The sequence below is a fragment of the Larus michahellis genome, chromosome 16 (assembly GCF_964199755.1).
Source record: "Larus michahellis chromosome 16, bLarMic1.1, whole genome shotgun sequence".
In the NCBI taxonomy this organism is placed as follows: domain Eukaryota; kingdom Metazoa; phylum Chordata; class Aves; order Charadriiformes; family Laridae; genus Larus; species Larus michahellis.
The window spans coordinates 2469082-2492211 of NC_133911.1; the positions used below are offsets into that span (position 1 = coordinate 2469082).

The 23130-nt window shown below is 56.2% G+C and overlaps 1 protein-coding gene across 12 annotated transcripts in view; it reads left to right on the forward strand.

The window, feature by feature from the left end:
* ARHGEF10L (Rho guanine nucleotide exchange factor 10 like) overlaps positions 1-23130 on the forward strand; it is a 28149-nt gene continuing 5019 nt past the window's right edge. Inside the window, exons 1-27 of one of the 12 annotated variants that reach the window (XM_074609472.1) lie at positions 6710-6829; positions 6946-7030; positions 7465-7659; positions 7759-7786; positions 8206-8291; positions 8463-8546; positions 8846-9021; positions 9629-9745; positions 11437-11545; positions 11909-12001; positions 12965-13071; positions 13339-13416; positions 13517-13696; positions 13925-14041; positions 14130-14222; positions 14735-14908; positions 15562-15707; positions 16079-16093; positions 16273-16457; positions 16549-16664; positions 16835-16962; positions 17051-17151; positions 18063-18184; positions 18502-18588; positions 18718-18950; positions 19067-19221; positions 21779-21924. In XM_074609472.1, coding sequence (XP_074465573.1) covers positions 6725-6829; positions 6946-7030; positions 7465-7659; positions 7759-7786; positions 8206-8291; positions 8463-8546; positions 8846-9021; positions 9629-9745; positions 11437-11545; positions 11909-12001; positions 12965-13071; positions 13339-13416; positions 13517-13696; positions 13925-14041; positions 14130-14222; positions 14735-14908; positions 15562-15707; positions 16079-16093; positions 16273-16457; positions 16549-16664; positions 16835-16962; positions 17051-17151; positions 18063-18184; positions 18502-18588; positions 18718-18950; positions 19067-19221; positions 21779-21924 — 3261 coding nt within the window. In that variant the 5' untranslated portion in view covers positions 6710-6724. Of the gene's footprint in view, positions 96-1848; positions 2109-5324; positions 5431-5554; positions 5865-6709; positions 6830-6945; positions 7031-7464; positions 7660-7758; positions 7787-8205; positions 8292-8462; positions 8547-8845; positions 9022-9628; positions 9746-11436; positions 11546-11908; positions 12002-12254; positions 12472-12964; positions 13072-13338; positions 13417-13516; positions 13697-13924; positions 14042-14129; positions 14223-14734; positions 14909-15561; positions 15726-16078; positions 16094-16272; positions 16458-16548; positions 16665-16834; positions 16963-17050; positions 17152-18062; positions 18185-18501; positions 18589-18717; positions 18951-19066; positions 19222-21778; positions 21925-23130 lie in introns of those variants that run through there. The other 11 variants (XM_074609473.1, XM_074609475.1, XM_074609477.1 and 8 more) reach the window with 11 other exon arrangements.

Consider the following 23130-nt stretch of genomic DNA (forward strand, 5'->3'; position numbering starts at 1 on the left):
GGCCGCGTCAGTGCCGTGGGAACGCCGGGCACCCCCCCCCCGGCACCCCGCCCCCCGCCGAACCTCTCCTGCCTCCCGTTTTCGCCGGGCGCGGGGTGAGTTTTTGGGTGCCGGGACGGGGTGGGGGGGTGTGTGTGGGGGGGTGTTTATCCAGCGGGGCGCATGGGTGCACCCTTGCCTGGGGGGGGGGGGGCGCCCGTCGCTGCGGGGCGCCCGGGGAGGGGTTGCGTGGGTGGAATTTGGGGTGTGCCCAACCTCACCCCCCCCGGCCAACGCCACCGTGCCGGCGCCCTGGGAAACTTCATCCCTGTGGATCCACATCCATGGGGATGCGCGGTGGCACTGGGGGGGGGGGGGGTGGGGTGGTGTCCCAACTCCCCCCCCCCCCCCCTTGTGGGAGCACCAGGACCTTTTGGGTGCTGGCTGCTGCCCGCACCCCAGGGATGCTCGGGGACCTGGGTGCACCCCAGGGATGCTCCGGGACCTCTCTGCTGGCTTCATGCCCCCCACATCCCCCCCCGGCTGCGTTTCTGCTCAGCTGGTGGGAAGGGGAGCGGGAGCGGGCGCCACCTGCTCGGGGGTGGGCGCTTTTTTGGGTGCTCTTCGTTCTCTTGCGGAACTGTTTTTTGCTTTTTTTTTTTTTTTTTTTTTTTTTTGGGGGGGGGGTGCCATAACCCCCTGCCCCTTCGGGAGGGCTTTAAATCCCCAGTTGCTGGGGTGGGGTTGATTCACCGCGGAGAAATCCCATCTGGAAAAAAACCTACGAAATAACTTTTTTAATTTCCCGGAGGTGCTTTTGTGCTGCTTCCCCAACCCCTCCAAAACAATTTGCCCTGGAGGGTCTCCCCCTTCCAAATATCGGGATAACAGGGATAAAGCCTTTTCCGCCACGGTGCTGGGGTCCCTCTTCCAGAGAGATTCCCGACGCCTCCGTGGGCATAAATCCCAGCAGGGCGGCGACGCCACCACCTGAAGGAGAAGGTGGGGTTTTAGTGCAGCTGCCTGCGAGTCATCCGAAGGGCACTGGGAGATAGAGAGAGATATACATATATTTATTTATTTAATTTTTTTAAATTTTTTTTTTTTATTTGCTGGGCTTGTTGGGCTGGTTTCGAGCCGGAATAAACCCGGCAGCTCTTTGGTTTGTTTGCAAGGGGTGTTTTCCAACGGGGCTGGGCGACGGCCGGGGTGTGCCGGGCAGGTAACGCTGTCGCGGCGGCGGAAAATTCCTTCCCCAACGAGAGGGGGGGGGGGAAAAAACCCAAAAGAAACCCCAAAAAACCAACCAAAAAACAACCCCCCCCGCCATGAAATAGGTAAGATGGGGGCGCAGTTTGGGGCGAGAATATCGCATTTTGAATAAATTCCCCCGGGGCTCCTCTCAACCGCTTTAACTCGACTTGGGGTTTTTTTTTGGCCCTAGAGAGTATTTTTTGGCTTTTTTTTTAGGGCCTGAAAAGCCAACTTGGGGCGGGGGGGGGGGGGTGTGTGGGGTGGGGGGGGGGGGGGAATGATGGGGATGGGGAGGTGCATTTTGGGGCTTGGGTGTGAAATATGCCGGCGAAAGTCCTCTTTGCTGGGAAATTTTTGGAAGTTCCTGCTGTTTTTGTAAGGGGGGGGGGATGACGACACACGAGAGGGTTAACAGGTCGCCCCGGCAGAGGGGGGGTTAAAAAAAAAGCAAGGAGGGGGCCAAATCCTGCTTGTGGGGGGGTGCATGTGTTATTTAGGAACACCAGGGGTGTAAATCAGAGCTGCTGGGGGGGGGGGGAGGAAGAAGAAGAGGAGGAAGGCGGCGTGTGGGGGGGGGGGAGATGCTGCCCAAAAATCCCGGCATCCTTCGCTGCAGCCGCTGGACCGCGGCTCCCATCCGGCCGCCAGCCCTCGGCCGCCGGGATCTGGGGGTGCTGGGGGTGGGGGACACCCACCCCAGGCACCCCATTCCGGCTGTCGGGGTGGGGGGATCCATCCCCTTCGTTTTGGGGTGGGTTTTTTTTTTTTTCTGGGCCCCCCCCCCCCCTCAACCCCGGCTCTACGACGCTGCCTCCCGGCCGGGGGCCTGCTCGGCCGATGCGGACACAAAGCCGGAGGAGCCGCGGCCTTCCCAGGTCAGCCAAACCCATCTCCCCTCCTTTAAATCCCAGAAATCCCTACAAAAATATATATATTTTATATATCTATAGGGTACCGCGTCCTCTTGCTGGGGGGGGTGTGTGGGGGGGGGAGGTCGCCCGTCGCTTCCCGCTGCCGCCGGCCAGCAGGGCTTTTGTTTTTTATATACGTGTGTATATATATATTTTATGTATTTTTTTAAATTCTTTTTAAATATTGAAGGAAAAAACCAGCGTTTACGGGGAGGGAGGAGGGGAGGGAATTGTTGCTTTGAGCCGGTTTCCACCCGTTCCTGGGCTTTTTCACCCCATTTTCTCGCGCCGGTTGTAAATCCCTCCTGGGTTTTTCCCGGCTGGGATTCGCAGCACCTGTGGGGAAAAATGCGATTTCGGGGTGGGTGGGGCGAGAGATGATATTTTTTTAACAGCAAATAATGGCAATTTTCCCCTTTTTAGTGATATTTTTTTTTTTTTGGATATGGGGTGCATTGGGCTGCGAGGTTGCAAAGGGGCTGAAGTCGCCGCGGTGTTTCCCCCCCCCCCCCCCTCCGTTTGCACCGGTTTTGTTGATTTATTTTTTAATTTTTTTTTTTTAATAGAGTAAGTGTGTTTTAGCGAGAGGCCAGCTTGCAAAAAAAAAAAAAAGGCAGGTTCCCCCCCCCTCCCCCCCAATAGCAGTAAAAATAATAAAAAAATGGAAATAATGCATTCGCGGGGTGGAAAAAATGGTGTTTTATAGGGTGATTGAATAGGTCGTTGCAAAAGAGGGGGAGGAATTAAGAATATTGGGGAGGGCGACCTCCAATCTGTCGGGGGGGGGCCACCACCTGGTGCTGATTTTTTGGGGGGCATTTTTTAGCCAAAACAAGGTGACCCCAGGAGGAAAACTGGCTTGTAAAGGGGTGGGGGAGGTTGTAATTTGGAGCTTTGCCACGAAGCAAAGCCCCAAATTATTGGGAACTTTGAGCTGGAAACCCCCAATAAGGGGGGGAAAAAAAAAAAAACAACCCATTTTTGTGTCTTTTTTTTTTGGTCGGTATTTCTGATTCGAATCCCTTTGCCGGGATAGTTTCGGAGCGGGTGAACTTTGGGGATAAACATCAAATTTGGGGGGATTTTTGGCGAGAAATGGGGCTTTTCCGTGGCTTTTTGGGCTCCCCGCAAGAAACGGTCGCAAAGCAGGTTCTTTTTCTTGAATTCAAGTGCTTTAATTCTGACTTTTCGCTGATTTATTTTTTTTTTTGTCCCCCCCCCCCCCCCCCCGCATTCCCACTTCTCACGGCGCGAGCTGGACGAGGGATGGATTTTTTTCTGGTTCGTCGGTGATACTGAAAAGGAAAAAAGGAAAACAGAGGCAGTTTTCCAGGTCTTGGGTTTTTAGCCGGAATATTTGCGGGATATTTGCCCAGAAGAGCCGTTCCGAGGGGGGACGCCGTGTTCAGGAAGAGCTTTTCCCCTAAGATTTTATTCATTTTATTTAAAATAGAATCGCAAAACTCCCTGGAATCGTGAATTTTCATGGATTTTTTTTTTTTTCCAAGGGGATAACCATCCCTTTTGGCTTTTTTTTTTTTTCCTGGGAAAACCATCATTTTAATTATTTTTTTTGGGGGGGGGGGAAAAGTTGGATCTTTTGGCTTTTTTTAGGGGAGAAACCCCCATCTTTTCGCTATGGTTTCGTTCCCGCCGCTCGCCCAGGCCGGGCCCTTATCGCAACCGCATCAAAGCACCCAATTTTTTTTTTGCGGGGGGGGGGAATTTTGAAGAACGTGGGATAACTTTTCTTCAGCGGAGCCTTCATTCCCCTTCGCCTTCGAATCGCCGCGATTAATTCCTTGGGAAACTGGGAAATGAACCGCTCGGCCTTGAAAATAACGCGCGGCGCCGACGCGATGAGGCCTAGGAAAAAAATTTACCTGCCAGCAAAGATTTGCTGGGGTTTTTTGTGGTTTTTTTAAAAAAAACCCCACGATTTTAAAGGACCGGGATTATTTTAAAGGCCATCCCTGCGTTGCCGCTCTTCCCGGTGTCCCGGGCGCTGGAAATAATCTGAATAATTCTATTTTTTTATTATTTTTTAAGGCGATGGTGGAAAAAGTCACCCAGGTGGGTGAAATCAGCCTCGGGATGCGGCGCTGGCGGAATTAATAAGGAAAGGTGGGGGGGGGGGAACTTTTGGGAGACAAAAGCGAATTCTTATTTCTTATCCCCCCCCCCGCCCCCCATCGCTTATAAATAGCACCGGGGGTTATTTATAAAGAGGGATTAAGGTGGCGGGGATGCGGAGAGGAGAAGGAGGGATCCCCCGGGGTAAATCCTGGCTGGGATAGGATGGATTTATTTAATTTTTATTTTTTTATTTTGGTGGGTTTTTTTTATTTTTTTTTTCATTGCCAGCCCCCGTATTTAAGAATAAAGGGGGTGGGTGGGACGCGGTGTGTGTTGGGGGGGGGGGGGGGGAACGGAGGATGCTTGCCCCCCGGGGAGGGGGGGAGATGCTGGCAGCCCTCCCCGCCAGCTGGGACCCGTCGCTCCGTCGCGGGCGGCTAAAAATAAACAAAATAAAGGCAAATAGTTGCCAACTCGCTGGGCGAAGGGCCGGGCTGGGTCTAGCAGATGGCCCTGCTCTTCTGCCTTTATTTAGATCCAGCTCTATTTATTTTTTACCCCCACCCCCCCAACCCCGCCCGGGTCAGGACAGAGCCGTGATGCTGCTGGAGCTCTTTGCCGGCGACGCGGAGAGGACCCGGCACCTCCAAAGGGCTTTAAATCCCTATTTCCAAAGGGGGGTTGTCGTATCCGTATATCGTCCTCGGAATATAGCGCGTTCCCCGCGACGCTCCTTGGATTATTCCACGTCCCCCCCCTCTTTCCGCTCCACCCCCTTCTCCGGGGGCATCTCCCTGCTGGAGCAGCTCGTTCCCACCGCTTTTTCCCCTCTCCCGTGGGATGCTCCTGCCCCCCCCCACCACCACGGCAGTTTTTGCCGTGAAAAATGACTCAAAAATAACAGGATTATTATTAAATTTGGGAAGACCCCATTAAAGGTCGGGATGGCGGGTTGTTTTGGAAGGTTGGTAAATCTCCAGGCGCCCTCGGCAGCCGGGAAAATAAACGGCCCCGGGACAAATCGGGAGCTGGTGGGAGCTTATGTCAACTGTCAAAATGGGAAGTGACCTTCTCCCAACGCCCCCCCCCCCCCCAGCACCTCCCACCCCAGGCGGCATAAAACCGGCACCCAGCCGCGGGGACCCGGCCGGGCATCCTCCCCTCCGCCCATGCAGGAGCCGTCGGGTTACTGGAAAGGCGAAGCAAACCAGTAAGCAAACTGGTTTCGGGATACAGCCATCAGCATCCCACCGCCGGGTTCGTTTGAACCCAGGTTTTATTCTTTTTCTCCTCGTTTTGCTGTTTGTTTGTTGTTTGTTTTTTTTTTTTTGGAGGTGTCACCGCAAGAATAGGGCTTTTTTTCCTCGGCTCCGTCGCATCTCCTTAGTTTATCGTGGATTTATGGCTCGGTTGGCGTCGCCTCCATAGGGGAGGACACCCGGAATTTGGGAAGAGGGGAGAGAGAAGGGAATCACAGCTTCGGCCGCCAACCACTTGCTGTTTCGAGGGCCGGGAAAAGGGTGCAAGGAGGAAAAAATGAGCATCCCGGGTCCTCTTCCCAAATAAATCCCTATAAAGCGTTTATGGAAGCAAGGGGCTTGTTGCGAAAGTGCTGGGAAGAGGCTATTGGCGGCTGTAACGCAGGTCAAGGAGGGGAAAAGTTTTGATTTGTGTATTTTTTATTTATTTTATTTTTTCTTTTTACGGCTGGGAAAAGGTGGGATGGGTTTTGGGTCGATGGTTTTGGGGGGGGGATTTTGCGGCGGGACGGGGTTGGGGTCGCGGAGCCCTTCGCAGCCTGGGGTGGGGGGTGAGGGTGGGTTGTAGCGTCAGCTTGTGCACGTGCTGTGGTTGTAAGGGGTTTGTATCCCATTTTCCAGGGGTAAGTCCAAATGTGGGAGGTGGGCCCAGACCCCAGCTCCCTCCTGCTGTGCTGTAGACCTACATAAAAAAAAAATAAAATAAAACAAATAATATATACATATGTATATAGGTCCTGGAGCTGTATGGCTTAATGCAAACCCACATGGGCCCATTGCACCCGCGCTGCGCTGCCGCTCCAAGGGGTTTTGGTAGAGGGGGAATAAATAAATCCTTTTTTTTTTTTTTTTTTGGGGGGGTCTGTGCATCCCCCTCCTACGGGAAATGAGGGTCCGGGTGATGGAGAAATGGTCGCTGGGGGGGGCGGGGGGGGTGGTGGTGGTGTCACGGCTTTTGGGAGCGGGGTGGTGGCACCCGCCGTGCACCCGTTGCCGCTTCCAGCGGGACCAGATTAGCAGAGTTTGGCCCCGTTTCGCCCTTCGCAGCCTCTGGGGCGTCGTTTCTCCCCACCGCATCGTCCGTCGGGCGTGGAGGCGGGGGGGGGGTCCCTGCTCCATCCTTCCTCTTCCTCTTGGCGACCTTTCAGGGCGTCGTGCCGGACGTCTCCGGTTACCGGAGCGGGTAAGCCATTGATCGCAAGGAGGATGCTTGGCGCTTCCCACCCTCCCAGACCTTCAAGCTTGATGCTCCGAGCTGGATTTGCCCCCCAGGGGATAAATTTGCCGTGCACGGGGTGGATTTGCCATCCAATCTGGGACCTGGGACCGGTTTTTCTCCATCCTCGCAAGGTTTTGCGGCAGCCGGAGCTGGATCCATCCCACCTGGGGTCTCGCCACCTCTTCCAGGGATGGATTTTGGGGGGGCTGATCTCCCTTCTCAATCCGTTTCTCCTTTTCTCCCGCAGGAAAGCCTCGGGGAAGGGCCCAGGAGGAGCATCCGGACCCCCTGCGCCATGGCTTCCTCCGAGCTGCCCCCCCACCCCGCAGTAGGTACTGTCAACCCGCCGAAGCTGGGGAGGGTTTTTTTTTCAGGGGCGGGGGGGGAACGACGGCACCCAGCCTTGGGCAGAAAAGGCGGGGGGGGGGCGGGCATCACCGGGGGGAATCCTACACATCCCCATCGGAGCTTCTTGGGGTGGGGAAAACACGAAGGGCTGGTGCATCCTGTGGTTTTTGGGGGGTGGTGCTCCATCCATCCCCCTCCGTCCCTCGTCCCCCCCGTCCCCCTCCATCCCTCGTCCCCCCCATCCCTTCCATCCGTCCTGTCCTCCATCCCTCGTCCTCTCCATGCCCCCCATCCCTCCTCTCCTCCCTCCCTCCTCTCCTCCATGCCCCCCATCCCTCTATCCCTCCTCCATCCTTCATCCCTCGTCCCCTCCATCCCTGCTGGGGGGGACACCGAGCGACAGGGTTTCTGCTCACAGGTGACCATCTCGCCCTGGAGCCCCCCAGCCCCCTGCCCCACAGCGAGGAGGACCTCGGCGAAGCCTTCGACTTTGAGGACAGCGAGGAAGAGGAGGAGGAGGAGGAGGAGGAAGACTCGGCGGCCGAGCCGAGCGGCGAAGCGGTTCTCCGGGCACCCCCTCGCAGGCGACGTGCTGCCAGCTCCACCGGCGTCGGTGAGGAGGGCGGGCGGGGGGGTCCCCAGTGTCCCCACCGTGTTCCCTTTGGGTGCCCCGGGTGCCAGCGCCGTTTCTCTTTGCTTTTCCTCTCCGCAGACGGGCTGGTGCCGGAGACCCAGGAAGGGTATGTGGGGTTTTTGGGGGGGTGGGGGGGTTGGGGGCATTTTGAGTGCCTCAAAGGAGAAAATACAACTTTGGGCTTTGTGCCTGCCCCCGCCCCCACCCTTTGGCACGTTGCATCCTGCCACCGTGCCTCAGTTTCCCCAGCTTCTCCCCGTTGCTTGTGAAAGGGGCTGCAAGCAGGAGACACACACACACACACACCCCCCCCCCCCGGGGCTTTGGGGTGCACCCTGGGGATCTGTGGGGGGGCTTATGGGTACCACCGGGGGGTGGGGGCATTCTCCAGCCCTTGGTTGAGGAAACCCCCGGGGATGGGTGTTCGAAGGGGGCTGGTGTTCCCCCCAGCTGCGGATTTGGGGGGAAAAGATGCAAATTTGGCTGCAAGGAGAGCTTGTCCCTCCCTGACCCCCTTCACCGCAGGCTGCCGGTGGGGGTGAGCAATGGGGAGGCCGGTGGAGACCCCCACATCGATGCCCAGACCTGGAAGAGGAAAAGCAGCCGCCGAGGTGGGTGAAAATGCTGGAAAACAAACAAACAAACCAAAAAAAAAAAAAAAAAAACCCAAACCAAACCCTGCCACGGCTTGGGAAGGATTTCTCCACCCTGGCTTGATCCTCGGGTGCTGACCTGAGTCCCTGGGGGGTTTTTTTGTGTCCCCCCCCCCCGCCCCTCCAAAGGTGAGCGCTTCGAGTTCCCGGCGGTGGAGGACGATGTGATCTACGACGATGTCCCCTGTGAAACCCTCGATGCCGAGCAGGACGGTAGGGACAAACCTCCCCCCGCCCCTCCCTGGCCATTCCCCAGGGACCATGAGCCCATTTTACAGCTGGGCAAACTGAGGCACGCTGCGGGAAGGAGAAAGCACATCCTAGAAGAGGAATAACCCTGGGAAACCTGCTGGGATTTGGGAGGGATGAAGGCAGATGCGTTCCCGGAGGGGGCTGCAAGACCCTGAGGATTTGGGGCATCTCCTGTGGGTCCCTGGGAAGGGGAAAATGCTTTTTTGGGGAGGGGAAATGGTCTTTTTGGGAAGGCGAAGGAGCTGGTTTTGGCTTGCCAGGCCCGGGGCGGGAGCAGAGCCTGATCTACGAGGAGGTGCAGCGCGGCGAGGGGCCGCGGGCGGGCGAGGATTTGGGCTGGAGCTCCAGCGAGTTCGAGAGCTACAGCGAGGACTCGGGCGAGGAAACCAAACCGGAGGTCGAGCCGGCCAAGCAGCGGGCGTCCTTCCAGCCCAAGGTAACGCTTGAATTTATAGATTTTTTTTTTTAATTATTATTATTATTATTTTCCTTTTTTTCTTGGTGGTTTTTTTTTGTTTTTTTTTGTTGTTTTTTTTTTTCCCCCCCCCCTTGGGTTTGCTTGTGTAAAGGCACCGGAGGGTCAAAGCCCAGATGCTGAAGCAGAGGATGCCGCGGTTCCCGGGGCCGCCCGGTGCGAAGCCAGCCCGAAACTTCAGGGGTTTCATTTCTTTCTTTCTTATTTATTTATTTAAATTTCCTTCCCCTTCCTTTTTTTTATTTTCTCCCCCCCACACACACCCCCCCCCTTTTTCCTCGCTGCATTTCGGCACTGCTGGAGCGCGCGCCCGCTGCTTTTCCCCGCGCTTGCTCCCTTCCCGGCTCAAGCGAAAGCGGATTTTGGATGTGCGGGGTGGAGGGGAAGGGGGGGGAAGATGCTGCCTGATTCCGTGCTGCTTTGGGGTGATTTCTCCTCCTCTTTTTTTTTTTTTTTTCTTCCCTCTTTCCTATTTAATTTTTTTTTGGGGGCTGCTTACCTGGATCTCTTCTCTGCCATCTCTCGCCTCCTCTGCCTTCTCCTCCCGCCTGGTTTGCTTTGGGCTCAGCTTTCTCCAGACCTGAATAGACTAAAGGAGAGATACGCCAGGACTAAGAGGGACATCCTGGCTTTAAGAGTTGGGGGGAGAGACATGCAGGAGCTGAAGCAGAAGTACGATTGGAAGGTACCGTCCCTCCTCCGTCCCTCGTCCCTCATCCCCCAAATTTCCCACCGGGAGAAAAAAAGAAAAAAAAACAAAACAAACCAAACCCAAAAAACCAACAACAAAACCAAAACAACAACCCTCCCGGAGTTTATCCAGCCCGAATTCATCCCATTTTATCCCCCCAAAGAGGGGGGGGGTGAAAAACCCCCAACCCAGTGGAATTAAGCACCGCGAAGCTGCCTCTCATGCCTCCATCTATCTGTCTTGCAGCTCCCCGTTCTCCCGTTGCCCAAATCATTCGCTTTTTTTGGCTGTTTGGGGTTTTTTTTTGTGTGTTTTTTCCGTGGTTTTTTTTCCTTTTTTTTTTTTTTAAATTTTTAGAGGGGCGTTTGGACCAAGCGAGGTTGCCACCCCGGGATAGATGGATCGGAGAAAGTTTTTTTGTTTTTTGTTTTTTTTTTGTTTTTGTTTTCTGGGGGGGGGGTTGGGGGGTTTTTTGGGTTGTTTTTTTTTTTTTTTCCCTCCCCCCCTCCCGTTAACGGGGTGGAAATCAGGTGGGGGAAGCTGATTCTCGGGAGGTGTAGCAACTTCAGCCCAAAGCCTTTCCCAGCCTCGTACCATCCAGGTTGGCGGTTTATGGCTGGTTTGGGCTGGGAAGGCGACGCTGACGTCAGCTTGGGCGAAAAATGCTGCGATTGGAGGGGTGAAAGGCCAACCCCCACACCCCCCCCCCCCCCAATTTTTATGCTCTCCCATGTAAAACTCCCTCCTGCCGGCTTTCGCTGCATGCTCCCGCTCTGCCCGCGCCTGCTCGCCCTGCGGAGGGAGGAGGGATGCTGCAGCATCCTTCTTCCTCAGCTGCCTGCCTCCTCTTCCTCCTCATCGGGCTGCCTGGGAAAACGGGGACGATGCTCAGAGGGGACATCCCCCCGGGGTGGGGGGCGGTGTGTGACACTGCTGCACCTGGATCTGAACTGGGGGACGATGCTCGGAGATGCCACCCCAAGAGGGTGGCATGGCTGTATCTGGACCCGAAATGGGGGACCAGGCTTGGAGGGGACGTCCCCGAGAGAGAGGTACCACTGAATCCGGATCCGAAACGGGGGGATGACGGTCAGAGGTGTCCCCAAGGGGGTGGCACCACTGTATCTGAATCCGAAATGGGGGATGATGGTCGGAGATGTCCCCAAGGGAATGGTACCCTGCATCCGGATCCGAAATGGGGAACGATGCTCAGAGGGGATGTCCCCAAGGGGCTGGTAGCCCTGCATCTGGACCCCAAATGGTGGACAATGCTCAGAGGAGATGTCCCCAAGGGGACGGTGCCCTCCATCCGGACCCGAAATAGGGGACAATACTTGGGGGGGATGTCCCCAAGGGGGTGGCACCGCTGTATCTGGACCCAAAGTGAGGGGTGATGCTCAGAGATGTCCCCAAGGGGATGGTATCCTGCATCCGGACCCAAAATAGGGGACAATACTCGGAGGGGATGTCCCCACGGGGGTGGCACCACCGCATCTGGACCCAAAATGGGGGACAATGCTTGAAGGAGGTGTCCCCCAGGAGGTGGTACCACTGCATCCGGACCCGAAATGGGGGGCGATGCTTGGAGGGGACATCCCCGAGGGGATGGCACTGCCGTTTCTGGACCCAAAACGGGGTCCCAGTGCTGCCTCGAGCTGCCCGCTCCCTCTCGTCCCCCTGCCCAGATGACCCAGCTGATGAAAGCGGCCAAAAGCGGCACCAAGGACGGTTTGGAGAAGACCAAGATCGCGGTGATGAGGAAGGTGACGTTCCTGCACCGGAAAGAAGCGCCAGGTAAGGGGGGAAACCTCCCCTTTCGCTTCTGAGAGCCAAAAAAAAAAAAAAGCCTTTTTTGAGGGTATTTAAAAAACCAGCTCCGTCGTTATGAATCCTTATGGCTTTCAGCTTTTCCTTTTGCTGATTTATTTTTTTGCGTTTTAAGCTTTTATTTGATCCCCCGCCACCACTCTTTACACCCCTGTGCAAGCTCGGTCGGTTCAGTTCTCTCCAAGCACCCGTGTCCCTTTGGGAACAGTGACCCCACCACGCCAGCGCCCCTGGGTGCACCCCTTGGATGCGGAGCTGGATCCGTCCCGAAATAGTGATTTTTTTGGGGGGGTGGGGTGTGTTTTCTTAACCCTCCCACTGTCGCGTTAGGGGATGGGGAGCGGAGGAGGAGGGCAGCGGAGGCGGAAAAGCAGCCGCCCGCCCGCTGGAGCTCGAGGGTCTCCCTGGAGCATCACGGGGGAGGTAGGATCCCGGTGGGCAACCTCGTGGCTCGGACGGGGTTGCCCAGGGGGGATCCGGCGTGTGTGTCCCCAGCCTTGCTGCATGTCCCCGCCGCGGCTTGGGGGGTTTAAAATGCTTTTGGAGGGGGTCCCCAGAGTGATGGGGGGCATCCCCATCCCCCGGGGTGCAGCAGAGCATCCCGTCCCCAGCGGCGTGGAGATGGGGGAGAAAAGGAGTTTCGCGGAGCCGGCGGCCAAGGGCGGCCATCCTCCCTGCCAAAATTAGGGAAGGAAAAAGGTCAGCCGGCTGCCAGCACCCTCCCCTCCCGCTCGGCCGGTCCTCCCCGTTACCGGCTATTTATAGGCGCCCGGGGATGGGGCCGGGGTGGCCGTAGCGGGGCGTTGCGGCCATGTGGAAGAAGCGGCCGTCCCTGCATGGCGACGCCGCCTTGGCTCACTCGCCCTCCTCCTCCTCAGCCGCTTCGGCCTCGGGTAAGGGACCGCCGTGTGCCCTGCCGGCCTCTCGCCTTCCCCATTTTCTTCTGCCTGCTGCTTTTGGCTCCTTTTTCCGCACTCGCCCCCCAGCCCCCCTTCTTCATTTTCCCTGCTCGCACCCGCCCTTGGAAGGAGGACGGTGGGGGGGGGCTTTTCCTCCCACCAGGGTGGCTTTTTGGGGATGGGGGCGGGGGGGACACCCTTTTTGTCCCCTGCCTGTGGGGACCTGGCTCCGGTCCCTGCTCGCAGCCTGACTCATGCCGGTGTCCGGTGACAGCGGCCGGAGCTCAGGGACAGACAGGCGATGCTGGGAGGACGCTGGCCTCCATCTCCGCTGGCGGCTCCGGACCCAAAGGCATCCCCTGGCTGATGGGGCTCTTCTTCAGACACCTCCCCTCCCCAAAAAAAAAAAAAAAATCCTAAATTTGTGGGGTTTTTTGGCATTTGGTTGTGGTTTTTTTTCTTTTTTTTTTTTTTTTTTGCCCTGCAGGGGACTCGGAGGAGGAGGACACGGGGTTCCTGGAGGTCACCGTCTCCGACATGAAGCACCCGCCGCCGGAGCTGGGCCCCATGCCCGAGGGGCTGAGCCCACAGCAGGTCGGTGGGGGGGTGGGTTGAGGGTTTTGGGGGCGGGAGGGGGTGGGGGTGGTGGTGTTTTGGGGGGGTGGCACGGCTTCCCCTTGGTCCCGTGATTGAGCAACCGGGGAAAGGGCAAGTCAGCAGAAAGCGATACCACCGCGTCAGCACTTCTGCGGCGCGCTGTGCCCACGTTGCCCCCCTGAATCCCCTTAATTTTGGGGGGGGGGGGGGGAACACCACGACGATGACGACACACCCCACGGCTGAGCCCTGGCGTCGTTGCAGGTGGTCCGACGGCACATCCTGGGCTCCATCGTGCAGAGCGAGCGGAGCTACGTGGACTCCCTGAAACGCATCCTGCAGGTGGGGGGATCCCCTTTTTTTGGGGGTGCTTTTTTTTTGGCGGGGGGTGGGGGGGGGAAGCAGGGATGCAGGGATGCTGATGCCCCGGCACCTCCCGCAGGATTACAGGAATCCGCTGATGGAGATGGAGCCGAAGGTGCTGAGCGCTCGGAAGTGCCAGGTGGTGTTTTTTCGCCTGAAGGAGATCCTGCAGTGCCACTCCATGTTCCAGATCGCCCTCGCCTCCCGCGTGGCCGAGTGGGACTCGGCGGAGAAGATCGGGGACCTCTTCGTGGCCTCGGTAGGAGGAAAAGTTGGGGGACCGCTGCTGAACCTCCCCCTGGACCCTTCCCGGTGGTAGCAAGGGGCGCTTGGAGGATTTAAGTGATGCATCCCCAACTTGGGGTACCACCAGCATCCTCAGCATCACTCCAAAAAATACCTGAGCACCCCCACGCTTTGCCGGCCCCCCCCTTTTTGGGACAGCCCCACGCCATCCATCGCGGCTCTCCTCCTGTCCTCTCCCCAGTTCTCCAAGTCGATGGTGCTGGATGTCTACAGCGACTACGTCAACAACTTCACCACCGCCATGTCCCTCATCAAGAAGGCTTGTCTCACCAAACCCGCCTTCCTCGACTTCCTTAAGGTCAGCAGGACCCAAAAGTGGATGAGTGATGCTTCTGGTCACCATTAGGTGTCACAACTCCTCTTTTTTTGCCTTGTTCCCCCTGCAGAAGAGGCAGATGGCCAGCGCCGACCGGGTCACGCTCTACGGGTTGATGGTGAAGCCCATCCAGAGGTTCCCCCAGTTCATCTTGCTCCTGCAGGTACGGGCGAGGGGCACCAGCACCCACCTTGCTTTGCACCCTAATTTTTGTGGCCAGGAAAGGGTTTAGCAAGGGACACATATTTGGGTTGGCACTTTGGTGGCAGCTTTGGGGCCTTTCTCAAGGTTCGTCTTCCAAGCTTTGATTTCAGAGGTGCCAAAATAGGACGAGGGGCAACGGTTTAACCTAGAGCAGGGTGGGTTTAGATGAGACATTAGGAAGAAGCTCTTCACAGTGAGGGTGGTGAGATACTGGCCCAGGTTGCCCAGAGAGGTGGGGGAGGCCCCATCTCTGGAGACATCCAAGGCCGGGCTGGATGAGGCTCTGAGTGACCTGATCTAGTTACAGACGTCCCTGCTCACTGCAGGGGGGTGGGACTAGATGGCCTTTAGAGGTCCCTTCCAACCCAATGCATTCTATGAATCTATGAAAAGAGTTTCTAATCGTAGCATCTCCCAACGAGGCTGATTTTCCTGGGGTGGCTTTTGTCCCCCATCCTTTCCTTGCTCCAGGACATGCTGAAAAACACCCCCAAGGGCCACGCGGACCGCCTGTCCCTCCAGCTGGCCCTCACTGAGCTGGAGACGTTGGCGGAGAAGCTCAACGAGCAGAAGCGCTTGGCCGACCAGGTGGCCGAAATCCAACAGCTCAGCAAGAGCATGAGCGACCGCAGCAGCCTCAACAAGGTGGGTCCTTCAGCCTCACCTCCTCGTCCTCGTGATGAGCGGGGTTTTGGAGCTGGTGGTTGAGCCTTTGCAGCTTCCACCTTCCTCTCGGCGTCGGGGGTTTCAGGAAGCCAGGATCCCTGTTTTCTCTGAAGGGACGTTGAGCAAAAACAAATCTTGCAGCTGGCACAAGGAAATTCCCCTCCAGGGAAAAGCAAGGACAAACTTCCTTGTCTCATCTGACTGATTTTGCAACCGTTGGTGGAAAAAAAAAACCAAAACAACACCCTAAATTAAGCTATTGCGACACATCCTGGGCTGGGGATGGCCACAGTGGCAAAAACCGCAGTGGGGCACCCGCCGGCGCAGCCTTGGGACCAGGATTTAGGGCCGGGGGATGAAGAGGGAGCCCAAAAAGGGCTGCGAAAGGGTCACCGTTGGTCTTTCAGGGCTCCCCTGGTGGTTGGACATAGAGGGTGCAAAGGGGTTTTTTTGCATCGTGCGGCCTCGGAGCGTGTTGCGCGGCCAACTCGTCAGAGCTCGGGGCCATGCGTGCTCCCGGCTGGAGGAAAACCCCTTGCGATAAGGGGAAAAGCAATCCAAATTTTGGGGCAGGAGGTTTGCAAGAGCCCTGAGGCTGAGCCACCCCCCCTCCTGCTCCGTCCCCTCCGCAGCTGCTGAGCTCGGGGCAGCGGCAGCTCCTGCTCTGCGAGACGCTGACGGAGACGGTCTACGGCGACCGGGGCCAGCTCATCAAGTCGAAGGAACGGAAGGTTTTCCTCCTCAACGACATGCTGGTCTGCGCCAACATCAACTTCAAGTACGTGCTTACCCCAGAGCCCAAAAATCACTTCGCAAAGCGTCGACGTAGCGGCCTTTCCCCTTCCCCACCTCGATATTTGGGCTTGGTGGCTTTTGCTAGCTCTGCCCCAAGGGCTTTTAAAACCACCCCATCTTGTTTCGGAGGAGGAACCCACCTGGTTTAGGGTGGTTTCCCCCCGACTTTTGGCATGCTTCCCCGCAAAGCCTTCATCCCCAAGTGCTGTGGGGTCCTGGAGCCGGTGCGGGGTCCGGGAGCCTGCTGGGACCTCCTGGCTTGGTGGAGGTTGATGCTGCAAAGTGGGGAAAAACCCTCCTTGAACTTCCCATAACACCTCTTTATTCACCGTTTTTTTTCCCCCCTTCTTCCAGGCCGGTGAGCGCAGGGTAGGTGCCGAGTGTGGTCTGCTGTGGTTGCGTGCCCCACGTTTCGGGGGTGCAGGCATGAAGCAGCGCACAGTGTGGGGTTGCCCGTGGGGCTCGGCATGCGAAAATGCGTTTTGCAAGGGCTTGCAGGGCGAGCCGCGGTTTATTTACATACATTTCTTTGCGTCCTCCCTCGGCAGAGGCCAGCTGGAAATTAGCAGCCTGGTGCCCCTGGGTCCCAAATACGTGGTGAAGTGGAGCACGGCCCTCCCGCAGGTGCAGGTGGTGGAGGTGGGGCAGGAGAGCGGCGCTTACGACAAGGACAACGTCGTCATCCACAACGCTGGCGCCAAGAAGCACGCGCCGGCCGGGCAGTCTTCACACAGTGAGCACCCATCCCTTGATCTTGGGCTGGTTTTGATGGGTTGGGATGGAGCATCCTCCATGGACCTCATTTCTCCATTTCTCCACCCAAGATAAAGTCTACCTGGGGCCACCGCGGCTCTTCCAGGAGCTGCAGGACCTGCAGAAGGACCTGGCGGTGGTGGAGCAGATCACCCTTCTCATCAGCACCTTGCACGGCACCTACCAGGTACCTATGTGCCAAAGCGTGGTCAAACTCATGGGTTGGGTAGAACCATGTGGTTCGTCAGGGACTGCTGGACCTGTCATCCCCCTCCTGAGCCCCATGGATGATGAAATTTGGGGTTGGTTCAGGCGTGTTTTGGAGGCACTTCCACGATTTATGACTTTTTCCCCCAGAACCTGAACATGACGGTGGCCCAGGACTGGTGCTTGGCCCTGCAGAGGATGATGAAGGTGAAGGAGGAGGAGATCCACTCCGCCAACAAGTGCCGCCTCCGTCTCCTGCTGCCTGGGAAGCCAGACAAGTGAGTTTGCAGATCATGGGTGAGCTCTTCCCACCCTGAGGAGGAGGAGGAGGCTGAAGACCAACCTGGTGGTGCTTTCCCTACGCAGGTCTGGCCGCCCCATCAGCGTCATGGTGGTCTTCATCACTCCGAACCCCCTGAGCAAGATCTCCTGGGTGAACCGCCTGCACTTGGCCAAGATAGGACTGCGTGAGTAGCCCCCTGGCGTGTTGTTTGCCATCACCCTTGCTTCGAAAAGCCCAATTTGGGAGCAGAAGGGAGGTTTGCTTCAGCCCGGGGCGGGGGGAAAAAATTCAGAGCAAGGTGACGGAGAACATTTTGGGGATTTTGCATGCCGGAAATACTGGGAATCAGTAATTCTGGCTCAAAATGCTTTGCGTTTCGCTGCTCTCGGCTGGCATCTCTGGAACGACGTCGTGTGGTGATGGGTTTCCCTTGGCTGTCATGCCCACGGTGTTGGGGCTGACCCTTTTTCCGTGAAATGGGATGAATAAGCAACGGGAGGAGCCGCCCCTCCTGCCGCTTCCCTATCCCTATTCCCGTTCAACTTCACCAGCTGCTGCAGGAAAGAAAAAAAAAAAAAAGTTTAATGGAAGAAAGAAAAAAAAAAAAAAAAAATTGAAACCCTATTTGAGTGCTCAGATCCCCCCGGGCTGGAACGATTTTTGATTCTCTTGTTTTTAGCAGTTTATGTGCTTTTGGGGGTTTGCTTGTTTGTTTATTTGTTTTTTTTTTAATGTGGGATGCCTAGGGGATAATCCTATATCCATGAGTTAGAAAGGAAAACGCATTAAAGCCTAATGTGAAGAAACTCGTTAGGGTGTATATATTTTTCCCATTTTATATATATATATATATTATTTGGGGTTTGGAGTTGTTTCCGCCGCTGTTTGGGGCGGTTGCTTGGCTGCCGTGGGGCGCGAGAGTTGGGAGGAACGGAGCGAGACGTGCCTCAGCTCCGCAGACGCTGGTGGCTGGGGTCGGAAAGGAGAGCTCTGCGCCCCAAATGACTCATTTTTGGGGTCTCGTCGGGGAGGGGAGAGATGCTGGGGGCGGGGGGGGGGCTTGACCGTCCTCCGTATCTCCTCCGGTGGCCGCAGGGGAGGAGAACCAGCCGGGCTGGCTCTGTCCCGACGAAGACAAGAAGAGCAAAGCTCCTTTCTGGTGTCCCATCCTCTCCTGCCACATGCCCGCCTTCTCCTCCAAGGCCCTCGACCTGCAGGTAAGAGCGATGGCCAACCTTTCCAACCCCCCCCCCGCCCCCCCATTACCTCCTTCCCCTTTACATCCGGCTTTTTTTGGGGGGGGAAATAAAGGCAGAAATCCCGCGGTGGATGGGGTGTGACCCCAGTTGGTTGCGAAGGCAGAAACTGGTGCAATCCGTCCTGGAAAACTTGGAAATAACAAACTGGGCTTCGGCTGCATCCTGATTTTTGGGGGGGGGGGGGGCGGGGGGCGCACCAAAACCTTGCACGCATTGGGGTAATTTGGGGGTGTTGTGGACATCCCCCCACCCCTATACTCCGGTTTGTCCTCCAGCTTGCCGCCGCGGTGCACAACCCCGTGCAGTCCTCACTGCTGGGCTTCTCCGCCGTCAGCACCTCGCTGCCGCAGGGCTACCTCTGGGTGAGCAAAACCAACCCTGAAACGGGGCAAAACCCACCAGGTTTGGGGTCAAACTGGCCGCGAACCCCCCTCTCCAGTGTTTCCTGGCTGGTGCTAACGCCCGTTATTTTTTTTTTCGGCTCCCCGCAGGTCGGAGGGGGCCAGGAAGGCGCCGGGGGGCAGGTGGAGATCTTCTCCCTCAACCGCTCCGTGCCGCGGACAGTAAAGTCCTTCCCGGTGGCTTCGCCGGTGCTGTGCATGGAGTATATCCCGGAGGCGGGGGGCGAAGGGGAACCGACGGGCACCCGGGACCCCCAACCCACCACCGACCAACCCCCGGCAGCCCCGCATCCCACCGTGTGCTTGGGGCTGCGGGATGGCAGGTGAAGCCCCCCCCCACCATCTCCCTACATCCGGCACCGAACCTTGAGGACCGGCACGGTCTCCCTGCATCTTTGCCCCCCCACCAAACCCCCCCCACCCTCGCTTGCCTCCTCAGCATCGCGGTCTACGGCAGCGTGGACACGGGGACGCAGTGCTTGTTGACCTGCAAAAGCCCCGGCGTGCAGCCCGTCCTCTGCCTGAAGCACAGCCCTGACTACCTGTTCGCGGGGCTGCAGGATGGGACCGTGGCCGCCTACCCCAGGAGCAACGGTGAGGGCAATCCCCAACACCCCCCCCAACCCCCCCCCCGGCACCCCCTTGCATGCTTTGAGGCAAGCTTTTTGGTGGGACACCCCAAAAACCAGGGGAGTGGGAGGTTCTTCAAGCCAGCGAGATGCGCTGGCCGCTAAAACGGTGATAAAAGCGCCGTTTTTCATTTACTTCCCTTCCCCCCCCCCATTATTTCATCCATCCCCCCCCCCATTATTTCATCCATCCCCCCCCCCATTATTTCATCCATCCCCCCCCCCATTATTTCATCCATCCCCCCCCCATTATTTCATCCATCCCCCCCCCATTATTTCATCCTTTCCCCCCCCATTATTTCATCCTTTCCCCCCCCATTATTTCATCCTTTCCCCCCCCATTATTTCATCCTTTCCCCCCCCATTATTTCATCCTTTCCCCCCCCATTATTTCATCCTTTCCCCCCCCATTATTTCATCCTTCCCCCCCCCATTATTTCATCCTTCCCCCCCCATTATTTCATCCTTCCCCCCCCATTATTTCATCCTCTCCCCCCCCATTATTTCATCCTCTCCCCCCCCATTATTTCATCTTCCCTCCCCCCCCATTATTTCATCTTCCCTCCCCCCCCATTATTTCATCTTCCCTCCCCCCCCATTATTTCATCCTTCCCCCCCCCCCCCTTATTTCATCCTTCCCCCCTCCTTATTTCATCCCTCCCCCCCCCCCCCCGCCCAGCTCAAGGTGGGGGGGGGAGAAATTTGCTATTTTACCAAGACGAGGGCAAGAGTTTTTGGGGGAAAACATACGGAAAACCGTCCTGGCGAGGGGTTTCCGCCACAGCAAAGGGTTTGGTCGGGGGCTGCGGGAAGGCTCCGACGCCGGGATGCCCAAAGACCCCTTCGAGCTTTTTGCTTTCAAAAAAAAAAAAAAAAAAAAAAAAAATCACCTTTTCGGTGCTATAAACCAAGGTGATCCCCTCCAAACCCCCTTCGTGCAACACCCCCTTCCTTTATTAGCTCAATTTTGGGTTTATTTTCTCCGGCTCAGCGCAAGGCTGCGGCTTACCGAAAGCCTTCCTCCCCGGGGGAGAAAATAAAATTTGCTATTTTACCAAGATGAAGGCAAGAGTTTTGGGGGGAAAATATACGGAAAACTGTCCCGGCGCAGGGTTTCTGCCACAGCGAAGGGTTTGCTCGGAGGGTGGTTGCGCTCGGGGGCTGCGGGAAGGCTCCGACGCCGGGATGCCCAAAGACCCCTTCGAGCTTTTTGCTTTCCAAAAAAAAAAAAAAATTTAAAAAATCGCCTTTTCGGTGCTATAAACCAAGGCGATCCCCTCCAAACCCCCTTCGTGCAACACCTCCTTCCTTTATTAGCTCGATTTTGGGTTAATTTTCCCCGTCTCCGGCTCAGCGCAAGGCTGCGGCTTGCCGAAAGCCTTCCTCCCCGGGCACTCCTCGCCTGGGCTGTTAAATACCGTCGCTTCATCGCTAGAGGGTAGGAAAGAGCCTCAAATAATGAGCTGCGATGGCCTATTTTTGGACAAAAACCCCCTCATTTGCTCGAAAATAACCTGCGGCGAGCAACACCCAGGCCAGCCCGGAGCCAGTAAAGCCATTTAAATGGCATTTTTGGGGTGCCGCGCGTCCCCTTTCCCGTCTTCATAGCCCCGGCGCGAGCCAATTAATGAAACGGCTTTAATTTAATCTCAAGGGCATCAACGCACGCGGAAGGGGGAGAAGCCGCTGGCAGGGCTGCGGGGTGGGTTTTTTTAATCTTATCCCCAGCCTTTTGGAAGGAAAAAAGCTTTCCCGAAATAGCTCCTTTTTTTAAAAAAAAAAAAATGGGGAAAATTAGGATTTGCTGAAAAAAAGGCGGCTCGGTTGCAAACTCCCCCGCCGATGGGAGCACAGGTCCCGAGCGCCCGAAGGGCTCTTTTTATCCCTTGGATCTTGTGGTTTTAATTAAAAAAAAAAAAAAAAAGAAAAAAAAAAAAGGTATTGGGAATAAGAAAAAAAAGGAGAGCAATTATCTATTGAAGCTGCTCGGCCGCCGCCGCTGGTGGCGAATTCATCCAAATCCAGATTGGAGGCTGTTCCCGGAGATACTCCAGATCGGCCCCGGATGAATCGGATGAAGCGCCACTCTGGAGTGGCACTTCAAAAGCAAATACATTAAAAAAAAAAAATAAAAAATGAAAAAAAAATAATAAAAAGGGGGGATTTTTGGCTTTTTCCAGCGAGGAACGTGCCCAGGCGTTGCAGGTGCCCTGGTTGTTTGCTGCGGAAAAGCTTTTTGCGTGGGGGCAAAGGGGCTTTGGGGGGGGCCGTGCAAACTAACCTCCGTCCTTTTTGGTTGGGGCATGAAGATGCTCGGGGGCATCCCCGGGGGGGGGGGGGGGGTGGGGGACACGAAGGGTTCGTGGCCGACCCCAGCAACCCTTTAGGGTGATTGAAGCCGCCGTCAAAAGGGGATTGATTATTTTTGATTATTTTTCCTTGTTGCTGAGCATCTTCTTGCCTATCCCCCCCGCCCCCCGCCCTCCACTTCCCCCATCCTTATCCTGCCATCTCCGCCGCAGGGGGGCTGTGGGATGTGACGGCACAGCCCACCCGCCTGCCCGTGGGTACCGGCCCCGTGCGAGCCCTCCTGACGCTGGAGGAGACCCTCTGGGCCAGCTGCGCCAACCAGGTCACCGTCCTCGATGCCACCAGCCTCCGCTCCCAGGTAGGGACCGGCACCGTCACACCCCCCCCCCCAGTGCTGCATCCACGGGGGGACGCAGTGATGGCTTTGGGGTGGGGGTGGGGGGGATCCCACTGGTGTGAGCCCCAGAGGATGCGCATCCCTGCCCCCAAACAACCTTTTTTTTTTTTTTTTTTTTTTTTTGCTGCTTTTCGTCACTTTTTGGGTCCCTTCCCTCCGACGTTGAGTCACGGGAGGAGGATGCTGAGACCTCTCCCGCGGCTGCATAAACAGGGAAGGCTGAGTAGTTCTTTTTTTCTTTAAAAAAATAAAAAAAAAAAAAACCAAACCAAAAAGAAAAAAAACCCAAAAAAACTTTCTCCCACCTTTTAATTTTCACATTTAGTGCCCAAACTTACTTTGCATGTATTAGCCGTCGTAAATCCAGCCTAGCGGCAGTGCCGGGGATGAATAATGCATCGGGGACTGGCTTCGTTTTTCAGTCGCTGATTTTTATTTTCCGACAGGAGCTGGGTGGGGATTTTTGCAGAGGAAAAGTGATGGGGGAGGTAAAATTTGGAGAGAGAAAAAAAAAAAAAAAAAAAAAGCCGGGGGTCGGGATGGGGGATACGGTGAAAATAACATTTGATGGAGAGCTGTGAAATTAGGGTCTTGGGTCTGCCTGGATGGGACCAGCGATTTGGGAATAAACCAGCAGGGAATAAATCCCACGTGGGGTTGAGGGATACGGGGGAGGTCACCTAAAAGTCTCTCTTCGCCCCCGTTTTGGGCAAGCTTTTTTTTTTTTTTGGGGGGGGGGGGATGCTCTACGGTGGTTCTCTCTGGGAAGGGGATCAATATTCCTCTTTTTTTTTTTTTAATATATAAAGCAAATATTGAAGTAAAAAAAAAATAAAAATGCTTCAAAGCCATAGGAGGAACGGAGGCGAAGTCGCTGCGTGCAGGTTTCTCCCCCAGTGATTTAATCCTTTGATGCTATTATGAGTTTTTATTTTGGGAAATCTGCAGCGGGGGGTGATTTTTTGATACGCAAAGAAAAAAAAGTGTTTTTCCTGCAGTTTGCGTCCTGCGTCTGGTAGGGGAAATGCTCCGATGGACCGGTCCGTGACCCCCAAATAGCTCTTGCAGGGGGGCTGAGCCTTTAATCGCTGATTTTTTTCGGGGTAGGAGAGAAGCAGGCAGGTCTCATCCCATCTCGGGATGAGTTTTGCAGATGCACCTAGTCCA